The sequence below is a fragment of the Anser anser genome (genome assembly GCF_964211835.1).
Source record: "Anser anser genome assembly, chromosome: 15".
NCBI lineage: Eukaryota > Metazoa > Chordata > Aves > Anseriformes > Anatidae > Anser > Anser anser.
Window position 1 is genome coordinate 3054267 of NC_139736.1, and position 18646 is coordinate 3072912.

The window sequence follows — 18646 nt, forward strand, 5'->3', positions numbered from 1 at the left end:
CTGGGGACAGATTGGGATCCGATGGGGAGACAGAAGGGTGGTTGGAGAAGATGGTACCTGCGGCTTTGTTTCTGACTTTAAATGTTTAGAAGCTTTTTCTTGGCTTATTTTACATTAGAGAGGGGGAAAAAAAGCTTTTGTTTGCACTGTTTGCCTTAATTGGATACCAGGCATCTGTAGAAAACCCAGACAAGTTTGGAAGAGAAGGTCCTTTTTGGGTTAAAGCTCCCCTTTTTTTAGGTCTCTGGGGCCACAGGCATGCTTTATAGCATTTCTGTTTGCAGATCGTGTTTGAATGCTGCCATCGAGAAGAGTGAAGAATTCAGGGGATGTTCTAGGCACCACTCGACAGAAACATATTGATTTAGAAGGAAATCCCAAGGAGGAAATAGTTCTTGTCAACTGACTACTTGAAGTTACGCTTGCGCTACTCGTGCCGTCGTCTATAAATTAAACTCCCAACAGTTGGCATCTGCCACTGTCACGGTGCCCCAGGTCAGCCTTCCCCTAGAATTAAGCGCGATGCCCGAGCGCCTTACCTGCCGTGCGAGCAGGGAGGATGCAGCTGGGAGCTGGGGAGGCAGGCGGATCGTGCACGGCCCCGTCCTGGAGAGGGGAATGGGGACACGGCACGGGACAGAGGGGCGCAGTGCCCAGCCCCATGGCAAGCTGATAGCGAGGGACCGTGGTACCGGAGTGAAGAGTCCCAGGCAAAAAGGGGTGCCCGTGGTTGGTATTGCGACCTGAAATGTCGCGTGCTAAATGTTCTCATGTGCGTCTTTGCCACTGAAATTCCGGGTTTCACCGAGTTCTGTCTCCAAGTCGCTCTCTTTCCCGTTGATCCATGCGGAGGTATGATGTGTTAAACCAGGGAGGTCTGGTTGATGCGGGGGGGATTTTCCTTCCTCATTACAGGCCAAATCACAGCACAGCATCTGAGAAGTTTAAATTGGAATTAGCTGGCGTTTTCCTATTCTCCCAGGAATTCAGGAGTCTGAAGAACAGCCCGCATGGATGGGCTGAAGGTAGTGAGCATGTGGGAAAACTGATTGTGTCTGGAAACCTCTGTGCTGATCCCTAAACCAGGAGGGAAGGTTTGACATCACTTAGAGTCAGTGGGGAAAGGTGGGACTTTCTTTTTTTTTCTTTTTCTGTATTTCTTTTACTGGATAGTTTCAGCTCAGAGTAACTGAAGATGGACTGAAGTAGCTAATCAGGTAGATGTGAAAAGATTTTTATTTTTTTTCTTTACAGAAAAGGCCACAGATGGCTCTCTGCAGAGTGAAGACTGGACACTTAACATGGAGATCTGTGACATTATCAACGAGACAGAAGAAGGGTATGCTCTATTTCAGCCTGCTTTGAAAGGCCCATGAACGGTCATCTCTCGTGTTGTACTCAGCACGTGAGGAGGTGCAGTGACTCTGGGGCAGGTGCTCATAGTTTGCATACGAGTTGTTCGATTCTCCTCTTCCTTACGCATTTCAGAGAACTACTGTGAGACTCAGCACACTCTGAGCTAGGTCTCTGCTTGGGAGGGCTGGCATGAAAAACATCTTGTTGGATGGGGTACCAAGTTCGTGCTTCTGGGGTTCTTGTTTTCAGTAGGCGTATCTCTTCTCGCTGTGGCAATGTTATTATTTTGAGCCATTTAAATAGAGAGCTTCTCTGATACATCTCCTTCAGCATCAGAAAAGCTGTGCAGGGGAACTGATGGCTGTGAAAAGTGTGTGTGAGCTGTCTGTTTAACAAGATGTGTTTCTCCTTCAGCCCAAAGGATGCCATTCGAGCACTGAAGAAGAGGCTGAATGGAAACAAAAATTACAGAGAGGTCATGCTGGCTCTGACGGTGAGTGGAGGCAGGCTGGAATGCCTCTGAAGAGCAGATCCCTTTTCTTTGGTCATTTTGTTTTTCCTGGGACTCTCTTGAATGTGCACACTCTTTGCTTTAACAGTCACTGCTCTGCCCTTTTCCCTCCAACTGCCTCCTCGCTTCCTTGATGAGAGTTACTGGAAGCTTTGCATAGCATTTTTCTGACTCAATTGATTTCTGCTTTTGTCTGGGCTCTTATCCACCCCGAGTACTGACTGAGGAAAGTTAAGTAGCCCAAATGTGTCCTTACCCTTTGGGGCTTTCTCTTCTGCTTTCATCCCCCTACGTCCAACTGTTTCTCCACTCCAAGCCAACAGCTGTGGGCATTTCTGCAAGTGGTGATGATGAACTTGCCGTGTTTTCAGCTTCCTAAGTAGCTGATGCGCAGTTTCCTTTGTGAGTGGATCTCTGTAGGAGACTCATTAATTTATGCTGATCTAATTTCCCTCAATAAAGTGTAAATTGTATTCTGTGCATTTGCGCAGCACTGCTAAGGTGTGAGATAATTTGCCAGTGACCTTTCCTCCTGACGGCTGGAGCTGGGGTTTCCTGGGTAATGCAGCTCTCCAGAAAGCGTGGTGTTGGGCAGGCTCTGCACCGCAGCGGGCTGAGGAATGAGCAGCAGTAACTAGATGGAGTTATGCTGCTGTGGGTAGGTGATCTGTATGATTCTTTCACAGAGCTCTTGTTGCATCTCCCTGATGAAGCGTGACTGTACTTTCTGTCTTCTTGCTATTTCCTGTCCTGGATTGTCATTTTGACAGATTACCAAGGACCAAACCACGAGATTATCCACTGCACAGGAAAGAGCAAAATTCATCAGGAATGAGTCCGTGTCATCAGGGCTGATGAAAGTAGCTGAAGTAGCAGAGTAATTACAGAGTCCTCAGATAGAGAGTTGCAGCGGTTATTAGGCATGGCTGTGAGGAGAAGTGACGCATTGGATTTATCTCCATGCTAATCATGTTCTTCAGAGAAAAATCAACAGCTGTTCCTCCATGGCAGTTGAATGGCAAGTGGAACGTGCCTCTAGCTAGGTTGCAGGGGGAAAATGTGTCAAAGTATAACCTGCCAGAGCATTCACAAGGGAGTGTTTTGAATGAGTGAAGATCATTCACCTGAATTCCCAACCCGAAAACATGACTTGTAGCTCAGAGCAACTGGATCCAGCTGTGCCCCAGGTACATAGACAATGGTGGAGTGTCACAGCGCGGTAATATCTCACAGTGACAGGATGTCCTCTGTCTTACCTGCTCTTGGTGCGATGCTCTGTATTTAGCTGCTGAGCTGTGCGAGTTGGAAAGTTCTGCTTAGAAGAGGAAAAAACTTTATATGTCTTTACCTTGAAAACAGGCAAAGGTGGATCACAAAAGTGCCCGGTGTATTATTGATAGGTGAGCTGCATGAAAATGTGTGTGCAGAGAAGGAAGCTTTTTGGCAATATTGGGGGAAAAAAGATGAAGAACTGAGAATATAAGACTAAATTTTCCTCCACCTTTTCTCTCTCTTATCAAAAGATTTAAAACAAACAAACAAAAAACAAAATCAGAAACCAACCACATAGCTGCTGTGTTTGATCAAGCTTTGCTCCAACAATGAATGTTGTTTTTTTTTGTGTGTGTGTAGGTGTTGGAGACCTGTGTGAAGAACTGTGGCCATCGCTTTCACGTTTTAGTGGCAAACCGTGACTTCATAGATGGCGTTCTGGTGAAAATCATCTCGCCCAAGAATAATCCCCCCACTATTGTACAGGATAAAGTACTAGCGCTGATTCAGGTACACAGCTTGTCTCTGCTTCCATATGTCGCTGCCTGGAATAAGGACTGTCTGCTTCAGTGCTACGCATCGCTAAACATGCTGTCATCATTAAAAAATGTAGCAAGTTTTTTACATGTAAAAACAAACAATATATCCAGATTGGCAGGGAAGAGCAGACATGCACATGCACAGAAATTGTATCCAAGGAGAAACGTCTGGATTCTAGTTAGAGAGATAGCACTCTACTCTAAAACAAGAGGACTTAATAAAAGATAAGTGGATGGCTTTGCAATTTAACAGGCAAATCTAGGAGCCGGAGACCTGCTTCTGTGATGGGCTTGTCATCTGAGGCCAGGAAATTTTAGAAGACGATCGTGCTTTTGCTGTTAGTTGAAAAACACTTGCCTTTCTGTGTCTGTTCCCCTGAATATAAAATAGAGCCATTCCTCTCCTTCACGAAGTATTCTGAATTCCTTTTAAAGATGGCTACAGGAAAGTAAACGATCATATCAGAGATAAAATGTTTTTGGTGTCCCTTCTCTGGTTATTCTGCAGTATAAGCGTGCTGTCAGATCCTTGTCTGCAGCAGGGACGTTCAGGCATAGGCCTGCCTGCCACTTTTCCTTCTGTGCAGCATAACAATAAACAGCCATGTTAATTCCACAAGCCATTAGCAACACATGAGGAAACATTGGTGCCTGCCTGGAGGAAATTTCACAATTATAGGAAGCTTTATCACTAAGCTCCTACAGGCTATTGCATACAGCAGAGATTAAAAGGCACTGCATATTTAAAATTATATAAACCTGCTGCAATGTTTCTTGGGGGATGGTATTTACAAACACACAGCATAGTTTTCCAAATATACTTCGGATTTTTGTGGCAAAGCACGCAGTTGAATTTCTGCTGGTTTATTTGTTGTTTGGATACACAGGCAGGACATTGTTAGAGCATGACAATGTAAATAAGTGATTTCCAAAGAGGAAACAGTCTGGGTGGGGAAACAAGGTGGGCATTTCACTGGGGCACGTGGGGTCCCTCTATTTCTGGTCTCTGATCTCAATGTTGCGCTATTATAAGGAAAAAAAAAAAAGCCTTAATGAAATCATTAAAAGTAATTCTTGTGCATCTGACTGAGCCCTCAGGCTCCTGTCTGCTTGGGTGGGAGAGCTGGTGCATGTGGAGACTGGGCGGTGATGGCCAATGCTGTCCCATAAGGAGAAGTTGTGTTCTTGTTTCCGTACTGGTTGCTCTTCTACACTGCTTTAGAGGATGTCGGTTGCTCTGAGTCCTGGGTTTATGTGGGCTGCAAGGTATTAATGGAACTAAGATGGAGGTGTTTATAGCATAACCAGAAAGCCCCAGTCCTTGCCTCAGTGCATTAAGCAGAGCTTTATCTCAGCAGACTTAGTGCAGCAGAGCTAAAAGCCTCACCGTGTCTGGGAATTAAATGTCTTTTGGTACAAAAAGCCTGGGAATTATGAAAGTTGCCTGTGGGTGGGTCTCATCTGCCCTACGGACATGTGCACCCGGAGTGTCCGATATGTCATGACCACTTTGCTCTTTCGAGTTCCCTGCAGTTGGAGTTACCTCTGTTCCAGGGGGGCTGATCTCTTCTCAGCTCTGCTCCACTAACATTACATTTATCCCCTTCTGGAGGCTTTTTACAATTTGATATCAGGGAATTAATGTGAAGAGAAATGAGAGGATTAATAACACAGACTTGGAAGCATGGAAAAAGGCTGTACAAACAGCACAAGTCTTCAGCCATATAGCTCTTGTACTCCCGGGCCTTTCCCTAGCAAGAGTAGATAAAGCTCCATGCAATTTCTTATCTAGAGACTTGCCTGTTTTGAGACATTGGGCATCTTGTGTCTCACTTTCCCAACCCATTTCCCAGTGTACATGAATTAGCATGTATTAGATAATGCTTATCCTTCTTCTTCACCTTGCTCAAAGGCCTCTATTCCTCACTGCTGTGCCCCTGCTGAGAGCTGCCGTATCACCTCAGAGTCCCCACCACCTAGCTGCCGCCTCGCTGGGCATCAAAGATGAAGCTTGGGGAGATCTTTAGTGGCATGGCAAATTTTGAGTGTCTGAGGCTGGAAATGCGGTCTTGTGATGGCACTGATACGGAAGCCAGATTTGCAGTGTATTTAATTAACCTTTTTGGGCACACAGAGTGCCAAGTGGGGCCTAGACAGCAGCATCCTGAAGCGCCTATCTTCGATCGTCTGGCCCGAAGTCTCCGAAGGTCTCAGATCTCAGTTTCAATCTCACCTCTGTCATACGCTTCTTTGGACAATGGCAAGCCTCCTAAGCTCTCTGTGTAGCTCCTTATCTGTAAAGCAGAGCTAATATTACTTCTGCCTCGTTGAATTGTAAGCTGTCTGGGACAGGGATTGTCTAACAACGTGTGTAGGCAGCGCTTAGGACAATGGTGCCCAGTCCTGGTTGTGACCTCCAAGAGACGTGTAGGTACAGATAACGTCCCCAGCTCAGGCAGATGAAAAGTACAAATGAAAGTGTCTCCTTTCTCCGGCGAAGAGTTGTAGGAGAGGGAATATGTTAGAAAGGTAGAGTGCAGATGAAGTGAGTTCTGTCCTTAATGCCCAGGGAAACGGGGGATGCATTAGTCCTGGGCCAGCAAGCCTCGTGAAACGAGGGAGCAGGCTTTTGCCTCTAAGTTTCTTTTGAGTGACGATTAAATAAAACATCCCCTGCCGAACATTTTTCGCTCTTACTTGCAAATAGAGTTGAAGTGGGGAGCACCGTTATGGAGAAGCAACATTCAGATGACTCCTGACATAAATTGATAATGCAGAGTCAGTGCGAGAGCAGAGGTACCTGCACAGTGAATGTCTCTGTGATAATTAGGGACGGTTTTGAAGGTCAGTTCCAAGAAAACTGAATGCCTCATTGCAGTCTGAGCTGGTTTCCATGGCTTACATGGGGCTGTTTGGACTTGCACTGCATCAGAACAGTAGATGCCATTAATTTACTCGAGCAAAGCTGGGAAGCAAACCCAGAATTGTTAGCTTGCAAGTGATAATAGGTTGTCTCCTGAGTACATAGGGTAGGAAATGCTCTTTCTTAGAATTGAACAAAATACAAATGCACATTAAAAGTTAATATTATTTCTTATCTTGTTTTGCTACCTTTGATTTCTCTCCTCTTCAATATGAAACGTGGTTAAAAACAGCTTTTAAAATAAAAATAGTCAAAGAACTGGTGTAAAAGGGATGACTAAATGAATTAAGTTCGGAGCCCACACACGTCTCTCAGTAGTTCTGGAGCCAGCCCGCTGCTACTCTACCTCACATATGTGGGGGAACGCTTCATTTTTAATTGAGTCATGATATTGCAGTTTTTCCGTCCCCTAAATTGTTAATACCTGGCAAATTTCCAGCAAAAAAAAAAAAAAAATGAAAGGGGGTAGACTCTTACAAGATATTATGTTCTTAACAGCTTCATGAGTACAGGAGGCTGGCTGGCGAAGAGAAACACTTAGTGCTCCCGGTGAAGGAAAAGCTCAAATATGAATTGAAGTCTTTGTAGGCACGAGAGGGCTCAAGCGGGAGAGATATTATGAGTGTTCTGGCTGTGGGAAATTCTCCCTTTAAGCTTGCTCTTTCTGACACTCCGGGGTGTCTTAGTGTTGGATATGCTCCGTAAGAATACGGGCTTCATTAGTTCTGCTGCTCGTGGCACTGCGTGTTTCACGATATACGAACCTCAGAAGCAACCCTTTATATTTAGGTTTGGTCCAAATAAAATACTGACAAAAAATTGCCAGCTGTGTTTTTTTCTTCCTCGATAGATGAGGATGTTTCACAAAATAAATTAAGGTTATGTAGGATTGCCGTGTGACTTCATAAATTTTGCCTAGATCAATTTAATCTTTCACACAGGCTTTCTTTGGTGGTTCATTGGCCACAGAATATGAAGAAAAGATCAGCATGCAATCAGTGCTAAGGAGAGGAGCTTGGAAGAGGCTTTCACTTGCATTTATAGATTCTGATGAAGCAGGGTTATACGAAGCTAATGTGCTCTGGGTTTCTGTCTGGGTTACATTCATATGAAGCGTGTACGTGACTGTCTTGGTAACATTTGTAGGATCTTTCAGATCAGGTTTAATGATTACAGCTTCCCTTTGAGGCTGAAATATGTGAAAGCTTTTGTAGTTGGTACCCGAGGTCAGGATGTATCAGGAACTTCACTGGGAAGGTTTATGGATAATCCCTCGTGTTTTCCAGGCTTGGGCTGATGCCTTTCGAAGTAGCCCTGATTTAACTGGAGTAGTGCATATTTATGAAGAACTCAAGAGGAAAGGCATAGAGTTTCCCATGGCAGATCTTGATGCTTTATCTCCAATCCACACGCCACAGAGGGTAAGCTGCAGCATTGCAATGCCGGGGGCATTTTCCAGAGACGTGTAGATAGCTGGCTAACTGTTCTTCTTTCTCCTGTTTACCTGAATTTGGCTTATTTTCTCACTTCTGAAAAGACCTCTTTACAGTGAAGGGGCATGTAAGAGAAGCATAATGCAGCTGCATTTTGACTGGCTGATAAACTAATGGGATCTCCTCCCTCGAGTCAAACATCAATCTGAAAAGAGTTTTGAGGTTTGTACGCTTGTCTCGCACCACAAACCCACCAGATAAATGCAGCTAATTTGCTCAAATAGAGAGCAGAAGGGCATGTGATTCAGATTTGCTTCATTTTCTCAGTACTCTACTTGTTTCTGTTGGTGATAAGCCTGAACCAAAGCCTGTCTGTCTTTTGAAGGTGTGCAGAGTCCGAATCTCCCACTGATCCCATGGTAACATGAGGTCTTTATACCTTTGAACAGTTAGGTCTGTAAAGTTGACAAAACTACTGCTAGTAAGTAACTTTATGATCACAGGTGTTCTGATTATTCACCCTGAGAAGTTAATGAGTCTTTGAAGTGGTAAATGCAGATGATCAGGACAGAAAGATTGCAATCCTTGTGTCAAGATCAATTAAATCCAGTATCTATTTATCACATCATCTTTTGTAAGCCTGCAGTTTAGTTCCCGGTTTCAAATTATTCACAATTATTTCTCTTTAGCTCTTGTTTTTATGTTTCTTCTCACTTTTATTGTAAAGATAAATTGACTTAAATGCATGTGGGTTGGGTCAAAAAATAGAGGCGTACGTTTTTGTTGCAGCTGTCTGTATATGGGCTGGCCCGCCAGTCTGTTTTCATGACTACACTGACCTTTTCCACAAGGTACAATTATGTTCTATATTTGAACGTATCTGGCCTGAGGTTGCTGACAAAGCAAGTGCCGTCACAATTCAGCTTTTGAACTCTTGTCTTTCTGATGTGGCAGAGTGTTCCCGAAGTTGATCCTGCAGCAAATATGCACAACTCACAGTCTCAGCAAAGGATGAGCACCAGTTCTTACTCATCAACTTCTCCAACGGCGTATTCTGCTCCTCAGGCTCCAGCTCTGAATGTGACTGGTCCCATCACTGCTAACTCGGAACAGGTATTGGGATGATTATTCTTTTGAGTGAGACTAAGCAGATCAAATTAAAAGCTAGTTTGCAGAGGAACTCTCGTTTTTAACTCTTCTGGCTTTGACTGCCTCTTAGGTCTGGTTCTACTTAGTAATCTTTCCTCCTATTGTGCTGTAAAATCTAGGGTTATTTGTACATGTGGCCTCCTAATGGCAGCAGTTATGAAACCTCACGGTCTCCACCAATCGACGCTGCAGTTGTGCTGTAGGTAAACAGTTACTCCCCCTAGCCCCACGCCTTCAGAGGCACAGAATGTCTTGCAGATGCTGTAAGTTTTTCTAACAAGGACTTAAGCCTGCATGCCTAAGACCCTAGCAAATGCCCTAATATAAGATCAGCTTTTCTCTGTGCAAAAATGGTAACTTTAGAGCCAAAGATCATGCTCAAAAGTTGTATATCTTTCCCCATGTTAGAGTGAGACACGCAAGGTATACTGCAACCAAAATCTGTTTTTAGCTGCTGTTTTCAATTACTTCCCTTCCATACGAGCGTAGCACATCTGGCTTTGTTGTGATAGTGACCAGTCCTACGAAGTTCTTTTCTTTTTCTGTTGCTTTTTCTAAAACTGTCTCCTGGGTAAAAGTTTTTTTTGCCTTTAACTTTTTTTTCCCCTCCAGTAGAATACCCAGAGCTTCAGATATTAAGTCAGACAGAACCAGATGTATCACAAAGTCAGTTCTTGAAAATCATCTGCTTAAAACCACAGGACTATGTAGCATCTTGCTGTCTTTTTACCCCAAAATAGATTGCCCGGCTGCGCAGCGAACTGGATATTGTTCGTGGGAATACAAAAGTGATGTCTGAAATGCTGACAGAAATGGTACCTGGACAGGAGGATTCCTCAGACCTTGAGTTACTCCAGGTAGTGGCTTCCTAGCAGATATGATTCTGATCCTTTCCGTGCTTGAGTGTTTTTTGAGGGGGTGGCTTTTGTTGTAGTTCACTTCAATGCCTTGGCTTGCTTGGTTTATATAATGGATTTGGGCTGTGCTTGACCCCAGTTAGTCTCATCACTTGATGTTCTTCATTTATTAAAGCTTCTAGTGACAAGGATTTCCTGACTTCCCTTGAAACCTACTCCAGTGCCTTCTTGTCCATGTAGCTAGATTTTTTTTCCTAATGTTGAACATAAAGTCTTCTTTACCACAACACAGCCTAGAATTGCCATAGGCTCAGTAAGCACTGGGCGTTTCTGCTGCTTTCAAGTCCTCTGTCATCACTCATGCGATGGTAAAGCATTTCCAGTCACTGCAGGAAAAAACACTCCGTATTTCCAGCTGGACTAAATATTGCCAAGGGTTTGTGGATTCTCTGCATCTCGAAATATATGAACTCTCTCTCCAGATGTGCTGTAGCTTCTCCTGAAGGCGGTGGCTTAAGGCAGGAGCTCAGCTGAAGTTTCCTGCTGTCCAGAGGGTTTGACGGGGTACCCAGAAGAGTTTTATTTCCTGGAAAGTCTCAATCCAGAGCTGTATTTATTATCTCAGAAAACTGTATTAGTTGAGCTCGTGGGTCAAGCTTCATATCTGCTTCCCCAGGCCGGTGGTAGCGGGGTGCCCTTGGCTGAGGAACAAATGCAGCACAGATGAGGAATACTGTGATCTCGCATTCCAGCTGCTGCTCTTAACGTGGTATTTGCCTTTCCATAGCTTCCGAAATAGGCTGCTGTTTTGATCCTCCAGCAGGGAGGATGGGCTCCCACAATAGTACATTTGGAGGGAGGCAGGGAATAGCTCTGTGTGATACATCAGAGCTTGAAATCGATCCAAAAGCCGGTCTCTCCCATGCAGCGGTATTGTGTGTTTGTCTCAGAGCCATGATGGCATCTGATGAGAGGCTTTGCAATAAAGAGCCTTTCAGTTACTGCCCGTTTGGGTTGGACTGCTCAAAGCAAAAGAAGCTTCCAGGAAACCATGACAGACCAAAACAGTGTAGAACAGTTTGCTTACATTCAGAAATAACTACTAACATCTTGACAGCGTAACCTTACGGCATAGCTCTAAGGTTAAAGAACTTGATCATAAAATGGAGCGACAGCAGCGATTCTTTATTCCAACCGGTTCCCTTCGACTGATGCATCCTAAATCTGAATCACAGAGCTGGTGAGAACCCGTTTTTGATGACAAAGGATGGTTAGTCTTTTGAAAGCCGTGAGCCTGGTGCTGTATGCAAGGGCTCCTTGCTTTGAGGTTTATATAGCCATCCTCCTTAAATAATTCCTGACATTTTCTCCAACGATCAAATGTAAACAGCTTGCTAGAGAGCCAGCTCTGAGCAGAATAGATAGGTACTGTCAGCCCTCTCGGAAAGGCAGCAAACAAACCTCTGAAATGTCACAATCTGCTTCTAAAGTGATGGGATCAAAACTGACATTGGAGAACACATTCTTCAAGCTGTTAAGGCAGCTGGATTGCACTAGGTGAAATTTATCCAGAGCTTAGGATGTCAGACCAAGCAAGGAAAACAAACACATTTTTGCTTTCATCCCGAAGGTTGTGTACCAACAAGTCATCCTTGTTTAGTGCTGAATTTTTGCTCTGAAGTGGAGCTGGGGGGGCGGGAGATGACGAAGGGACATGCTTTAGTTGAAATGTCAGTGCTTATTGAAGTAAAACCGTGGGTCTAGTCAGTGGCGCCGTGCCATATGTCACGTTTCTTCTTGTAGTTCCTCCTCGACATACCAGTCAGTTTTGACCTTTGGTCTCGAGGCCTTTCAGACCAACAGGGGTAAAAAATTCTGCTAAGTAATTGGTGATCAAAGAGATGTCCTGGAAGCAGGAGAACTCCTTCAGGCAAACTCAAGCCCAGGTTTCTTGGCATGAGAGACTTCTAAAATAAATCCCCTTACTCTATATTCTTTAAAATGTTCTTCTGAAATTTCCCACTGCCTTTTTGCCATCTCTTGCCTGTGGACTCGCTCAGTTGATGGGAGTGTTTCTGGGTACGGTTCAGTTCCGAGCGAGGTGCTCATCTTTTCTTGCTCCTGCTCCTTGCTGTGTGTTCGCCCTCATCTTCTCAGTACGTGGCAAGTTCTGCGTCCCCAGCCCTTCTCTTCCTGCTGTGTAGCACACATTTAGCTACCTGTGGTAGCCCTGATGAACTTTTTTCCCCACTTGCTCCACCGCGTGCATCGTTTAGTTTTTGAGGATGATGCTGTCAAAAAGAGCAGATGGAGTTTTCGTTGGAAACTCTCTTCTGGAAAGCTGTTGTATTACCGTGTTTTATTCTTAAAACAGATCACTAAAGTACAGTTATTTATTTTCTGAAGTGCTCAGAGTTAAAGAAGAATCAGGATGTTGAATTGTAAATAGGCTCTCAAGGTTTTATGCCATCGTCTCTTGAAGGGCATGTTTGATTAGATGTGCTTTTGGGTGACATTTAATCATGCAAAGATAGACTTGTCTTAGTGTTTCTCAGCTGGGGGATATGTTTGGCTGTGAACAGACCTCAACTAAATCTACTTACTGCTAGCTGCTTATCAGAATGTGTGTGCACAATGCATTCCTCCTAGGAACTGAACCGAACCTGTAGAGCTATGCAGCAGAGAATTGTGGAGCTTATCTCACGAGTGTCCAATGAAGAAGTCACAGAGGAGCTGCTGCATGTGAATGATGATTTAAATAACGTCTTCCTCAGATACGAAAGGTGAGGCGCCTTTTCTGTCAACTGTTTACGTTTGTTCTGGGATTTCATTCAGCGGTTAAAGAGGTCAGTTGATGGAGATGGCCAGCTGGGCCAATGGTCCAGCATAACAAAATGCAGAGAGCCAAACCACAGAAAGCATTTACAAAATCCTACTGTTGTCTTTTATGGTAACATTCCTGTTTCAATTGTTGCTTTAAATCCTATGTTGTTTTTTTTTTTTGTACTTGCAATTGAATTTTCGCAGGGAATGTCTGTAAAATGCAGGGCAGCTTTGTGCAAAACTCTTTGAACTAGCGGAGGCTTGAGTCCGTAAGTCCCTGCTGGGTGGTGCTGCACGAATGTAGGAGCCTTGGGACTGAAAATAGCACAACCGCGGTTGCTGGTTCCACTTGCTAGCTTAGGCTCTGCACAAATGCTTGTGCTGCTTCCTGGCTCAGGGAGGCTCCTGTGAGCTCTCTCTGCCTTCTGATCTCTGAGCTTCCTACTTTCAGTCCCGGTGCAGGGGGAGCTGCCTGATGCGGGCACAGCCTCCGTGCGGGTAAGGCTTTTGTTTTTAAAGAACGCTGAAAATCTTGAAAAAGCCCGGCTTGCGCAGAGCCGAGGTTTTTGAAGAGCTGATCTGCAGGCATCATCCCCAGGGGCGGGACTTGGGTCAGAGGACTTTCAGCATGTCAGACAAAGGCGCTGTCAGCCACATCTGCTGCAGGAGGTGACACGTGATGCAGCAGTCTTGGGAAAGTTTAATCTTCCCCGTAATGACAGGCCTGGGGAGTGAGGCACTAAAGAGTACCCTTTGTTCCTTGTTCTTAGCACAGGGCTTTGTTTCTCAAGCCTTTAAAAATAAATTAGACTCCAGATCTGTGAATCTGTGCTGTCACGGCAGAGGCTGGAAAGAAGGCTCTGTGGCCTCAATTCTGTCTTTGATTTAGCCCTTCAGAGGAGATCGGGGCAAACTTTGAAACAAATGCTGGCTTTTTATGTGCGTTGGTGTGTGTTTCATGCACGAGCGTAATTCTACGAGGGGCAGAGTGTAACTGTCACTGAGGCTTAGTTTGGTCACCCTTAATATTTTTTCCACCTTCCTCCATCTGCAGCTTTGCTGCCTGTAGCCAAAGCGTTCGTAATCGTTGTAGACTGAAAGGTGAGCAGAGCAGCGTTAGCAAGCTCTTTGTGGAACGGCAGCTGCACTGGTCTGAGCCTTTCAATAAATCCCAGTTCCTCCTCTGTTGTTCCAAAAGCTCCGCATCCATCACATTGATTTCTGGTGTGGGTACCAAGCTCTGGCAGTGACGGAGGCAGGAGCTCTGGCCGTCGCTCTGGAGCTTTGGATGTAAAGGAACGTGTGGTTCATAAGCCTTCTGGTGAGAAATAGGAGGTGGGAGGTGTCGTGGGTTTCCAGTTCAGGGAGCTGGATTTCCAGTAAAGCTAGACACCCACAGTTTCCTAAAATTGAAATTTGGGCCTGGATTTGTTTTTGCTGCCTTTTAAGTCTGCATTTTCCTCTGTTACTTTAAGAAAATATTTCAGTTTGCTTGAGATTCTCCACTGCATTTTGTTCGTCTGGGAGAAAACCCAAAGGATTCTAAGATTTTTTTTTTATTATTATTATTTTTACCAAATTTACATGTGAAATTACCTTTGAATGAGGAAAAAAAAATTCTAGCTTCAGAGAAATCATGGTGCTTCTCCTGGTCAGGAAGGACAGACTGGACTCAGATGGGCCTCGGGAGTAGGTAGTTCCCCCTGCTTTTTTGAGCTCTTGAAGGCTGGGTTTGTTTGGGGTCCCAGCTGTACAGCCGGATGGGGAAGGAGCAGAGAAGAAACCAGATCTTGACTAGCCAGATTTATTCCCCTAATAAGTGTGAGGTTTTTTTTATCCATCATCATTACTTCCTGGAAAATACCAGCCTATTTGAACATAGACTCTGATGATCTTTGCGCTGACCCAGAATGGTTTAAGAAATTATTTACTAAGTACTGCTTCTCTTGACACATGCTGCCTGGATAGGGCCGTGCTGGCATGCATATGGCTTCTAATTTACATGTATTGCAGCAAGAGGGAGCTGTTAAGTGGGAGTAAGACTCACTGCGGTGCTCAACTTGTTTAGCTGGGAGCATCAATCTTACTGCAGTTGCTCCTGTCCCTTGGCTAACAGAATAGTCTATCAAGAAGCACTTAATGAAAAAAGAAAAAAACAAAGACAAATCCTACAGTGTTTTTCAGGCATGCGTGTGCTGCAAGGTCAGATCAGTCAACTTAATATCCACACTAGCAAGGATGCAACTTCTGTAACTATCCTCCCTTTGTCCTAGCTTGGAGTTAAAGCTTTTAAAGTTCTCTTTTGAACCAATGAAAGCTAAGGTTAGTCACAAGCATTTCAGGACTTCGTTATAAACTTGCATTTTTCACTGTTTGTTGGTGACTTTAATAGTCCATGACGATTTTTATTTATTTTTTTAACAGATTTGAACGTTACCGATCAGGACGTTCGACGCAAAATGCCAGCAATGGAGTAAGTACCTGGCTCCATTTATTGTAGCAGTAGCTACACCATACTAGCCATACGGGATCAGATAAAAAGTCCATCCAGCCCTGGGTCCTGCCTGTGGTGGTGGTTAATAGCGGGAACAAAGAACAGAGCACAAGAATGTGGCAAACTTCAGGTGACGCTTTTAGCTCAGGAAGGCGCTGCTCTAAAACATCTTTGTGTTTACAAGCCATGATGGATTTTCTTTCATCTGTTGACTTTTTTTGATTGCTTCTGAGTCCGTGCAGAATTTTGACATTCACAGTGGTCTGGTGCTAAAAGAGGTGGAGAACACAGACACTTTAGATAAATCTGAAGAGATGTAGATTCCCTGCTGCCCTGAGCAGTCAGACAGTTCTTTACTGTCTGACCCTTCCTGTTCTGCACTCATCACCCTAGTACCCAAGAGAGGAGTCCATTTGGAAGTACACAAGAAAGGTCTTTTTAGGAAGCAACCATTATTTTGGGGGGGTTAAATGTTGTACTGCAGGAATAGATCTCCGGCACGTGTAACTTACTGTGCTTTTGTGTCCCAACAGGTACTGAACGAGGTGACAGAAGATAACTTAATAGATTTGGGTCCTGGCTCTCCAGCTGTAGTAAGCCCAATGGTCGGAAACTCAACACCGCAGTCTTCACTTTCTTCACAGCTTGCAGGGCTTGGTGAGTACCTGATCTAAATAGTGCTGATGAACCCGAGGCTGTAATGCATGAACCTGTTCAAGCCTGACCAGTCTGTGGGTCTTGAACAGCACGCTGGGGCTGCTAGGAAATCCAGGTGTGTGAGTGTGGGAGCAGGTCTGAGCAACTGCTGAAGTCCCTGTCACCAACCTGAACACACAGTGTGAGCTCTTCTCACAGTGGGCTGTTGGGATTTCAAGGAGCCATTTTCCTCTTTCACTAGTGGATCAGGGAGCCTCTGCTCTACCACACCAGTATCAGATCTGCTGATGTGAAACTGTTGGTTTCACAGTCAGTAGCTGAGAGACAGCATTACGGAGAAGGCTAGTATCCATGCCCAAAATTTTGGACCATACTACTGAATAATGAATACCTGGGGGTGAGATTGGCAGCAAGTGCACACCCATTTCCAGATACTGGCTTCTTGATCAGGAATAGCTATGGTGTGGTGCTTCCAGGAGGAATAAAACAATCTCTACCACTGTCCTTTCAGAAATGTGTGATTGGCAGCCTCCAGCCTCTTCTGGACAGTTGTGCCCAATGCTACAACTGTTAACCAGATGATGATTATAGCCGTATTGTTAGTGACTTCCTCTGTAACCTACACAGTCACAGCAGTGGTGCTTGCACGTGGTTTGCTGTTTCATTGGTTTGCTTCTTTTGCAGACTTGGGTACAAACAGCGTCAGTGGCACGCTCGGCTCCCTACAACACAGTAACCCTCGTGATGACTTCGACATGTTTGCACAGACAAGAGGCAGTTCCTTGGCTGAGCAGCGAAAGAAGTATGTTGGAGTTTGTCTTTACTGTTTGAGTCACGGCCTTGCTGTTTTCTAAGGTCATAAATCTGAAACTTCTTTGCTTCACTCCAGACTGAAAAAGTAGTTTTGATGTATGTTTGTGTGCTTTTAATCCAGGCCTTATCCCGCTGGCCTTTATGAGTACTAGAAAATGGGAACGTTCTTGCTTCTGGGCAGAGCAGACTGGCTGATTAATGTTACTTGACCATCTTAGTGAGCTCACTGGAAACTTGGAAATGAACTTGCTTTTACTTCTGCAGATGCTTCCTCTCAAAAAAGCTTGTCACCCCATCCACCCAGCCAGTGCTTGAGATAGAGGAGCATAAGGGTCCTTCGTTGAAGGTCACGGATATACTTTGGTGACTGAATTGCAGTCATCAGGGGCAGAGTTAACATCCAGTTAAACTCTCCCTTTGGCCCAGCAGTGAGACTCTCTCAGGATGTCAAGGCAGTGTAGCTTGCCCGGCTGCTGTACTTTCTTTAATTTGTTTATATGTGAAGGGCTTGCATCTCTAGAGCTGCAAATCTGGCAATTTCATGGGTATTTAACAGGTCCAATTATTTTAATGTAAAACAAATCTGTGCACCTATTAAGAAATCCTTTGATCCTTGTCAAGTGAGATTCATTAAAAGACAGTCAGGTATTTTTCTTTCATATGTTATTTCTTGCCTCCTCCTGGTTTCAAATTCAAGAGGACGTAGTGGCTACCAGCAGTCAGAAAACATCATTAGTATCTTGTCTCAAACCAAGAAATGTTGTTAAATAGTTTAGCTCAGACCTTAACAGCTCTGGAAAACTTCAGCTGGCAAGCTTACTGGGGTCTTTCATTTGCAGTCATGAGTATAGCTGTTTGTAGTGCCTCAGCTGCAGTGTCAGTGTTGAGAAGATGTGCTCTGCTGTAGAGACATATGTTACCACTGGAGATTTCAGGCTGAGAACCCTAATGTGTAGTCAGAAAGGAGATGCATTGCAGAGAGATTTAATGGAGTTCCCTCTGTCGCTTGCGCTAAATGAAGCGCGAAACTAGCCTTCCCACACTGCACCTCCATCTACTTCTGTGAGCTAATAGAACAAGGAGCACACGATTTCACAGGGGAGGATTGCTGTATCTTCCCTGGATTGTACTCCGTGAGCAACAGCGAGGCAGTAAAGATGCGAGCGTGACATGCCACGATGCGTAGGTGAGAGCCTCTGGGTGCTCAGCTCAGAGCCTGGGAGAAGCCAGCACACAGGAGGGGAAAGTGCTCTTCCTGCTCAGACACACGGCTCCTCCGAGGGGCAGATTTATGGGCAGGTGCTGGCATCTGCTTCAACTCCTGGTTCACCCCCTGCGCTCAGAGAAATGATATGGTTGGCTTTGTCGGCTGACTAGTACGTTTCCTTTTGATGCAGCAATTTAAGGAGCTTTTTAAAAATCCAACCTCTGCAAATAGACGATGATTAACCTACTCAGTGCACTTCTTTGTATGCTTCGCTTTAGTTCTTGTTAGGTTTCACCTGTCTCCAAGTTCCTCTCTGCCTCCTCCCCTCCATGCATCAAGGTCAGGCTTCCAAATGTCGTCTTGAAAGCTCTGCAAAATGCAGTCTGTAATCAGGCCTCCTTTCATAGTCCCCTGCTAGCTGTTGGATGTGCTTATGGTGCCTCATAACCTATTTGCCTACCTTTCATAACGCCAATCTTGCTCTTTTTAATTCAACAAGCTCGCTGGAACCGATAGCCACTCTTTATACAGAGCACACTGCTCTTTTGGAATGCACTTAGTACGCTTCAAGTCTTGTTCAGAAAAAGAACATGCTTTCTGATTTCAGGGGAA

The 18646-nt window shown here is 44.7% G+C and overlaps 1 protein-coding gene and 1 long non-coding RNA gene across 10 annotated transcripts in view; one reads left to right on the forward strand and one right to left on the reverse strand.

The window, feature by feature from the left end:
- The window catches only part of TOM1L2 (target of myb1 like 2 membrane trafficking protein), a 54730-nt gene that overhangs the window by 18221 nt on the left and 17863 nt on the right, over positions 1-18646 (forward strand). For 8 of the 9 annotated variants that reach the window (XM_083799573.1, XM_083799574.1, XM_083799575.1 and 5 more), the window contains 10 exons: positions 1255-1339; positions 1771-1849; positions 3500-3649; positions 7888-8022; positions 8989-9147; positions 9924-10040; positions 12690-12823; positions 15288-15336; positions 15891-16014; positions 16699-16816. In XM_083799573.1, the coding sequence (XP_083655699.1) occupies positions 1255-1339; positions 1771-1849; positions 3500-3649; positions 7888-8022; positions 8989-9147; positions 9924-10040; positions 12690-12823; positions 15288-15336; positions 15891-16014; positions 16699-16816 (1150 nt within the window). Of the gene's footprint in view, positions 1-982; positions 1126-1254; positions 1340-1770; positions 1850-3499; positions 3650-7887; positions 8023-8988; positions 9148-9923; positions 10041-12689; positions 12824-15287; positions 15337-15890; positions 16015-16698; positions 16817-18646 lie in introns of those variants that run through there. The other variant, XM_083799578.1, reaches the window with a different exon arrangement.
- LOC310881824 lies at positions 15216-17692 on the reverse strand. The gene is made up of 2 exons (XR_014572629.1): positions 15870-17692; positions 15216-15626 (listed from the first exon to the last, which is right to left on the reverse strand). It is a non-coding gene; the product is annotated as an uncharacterized lncRNA (long non-coding RNA).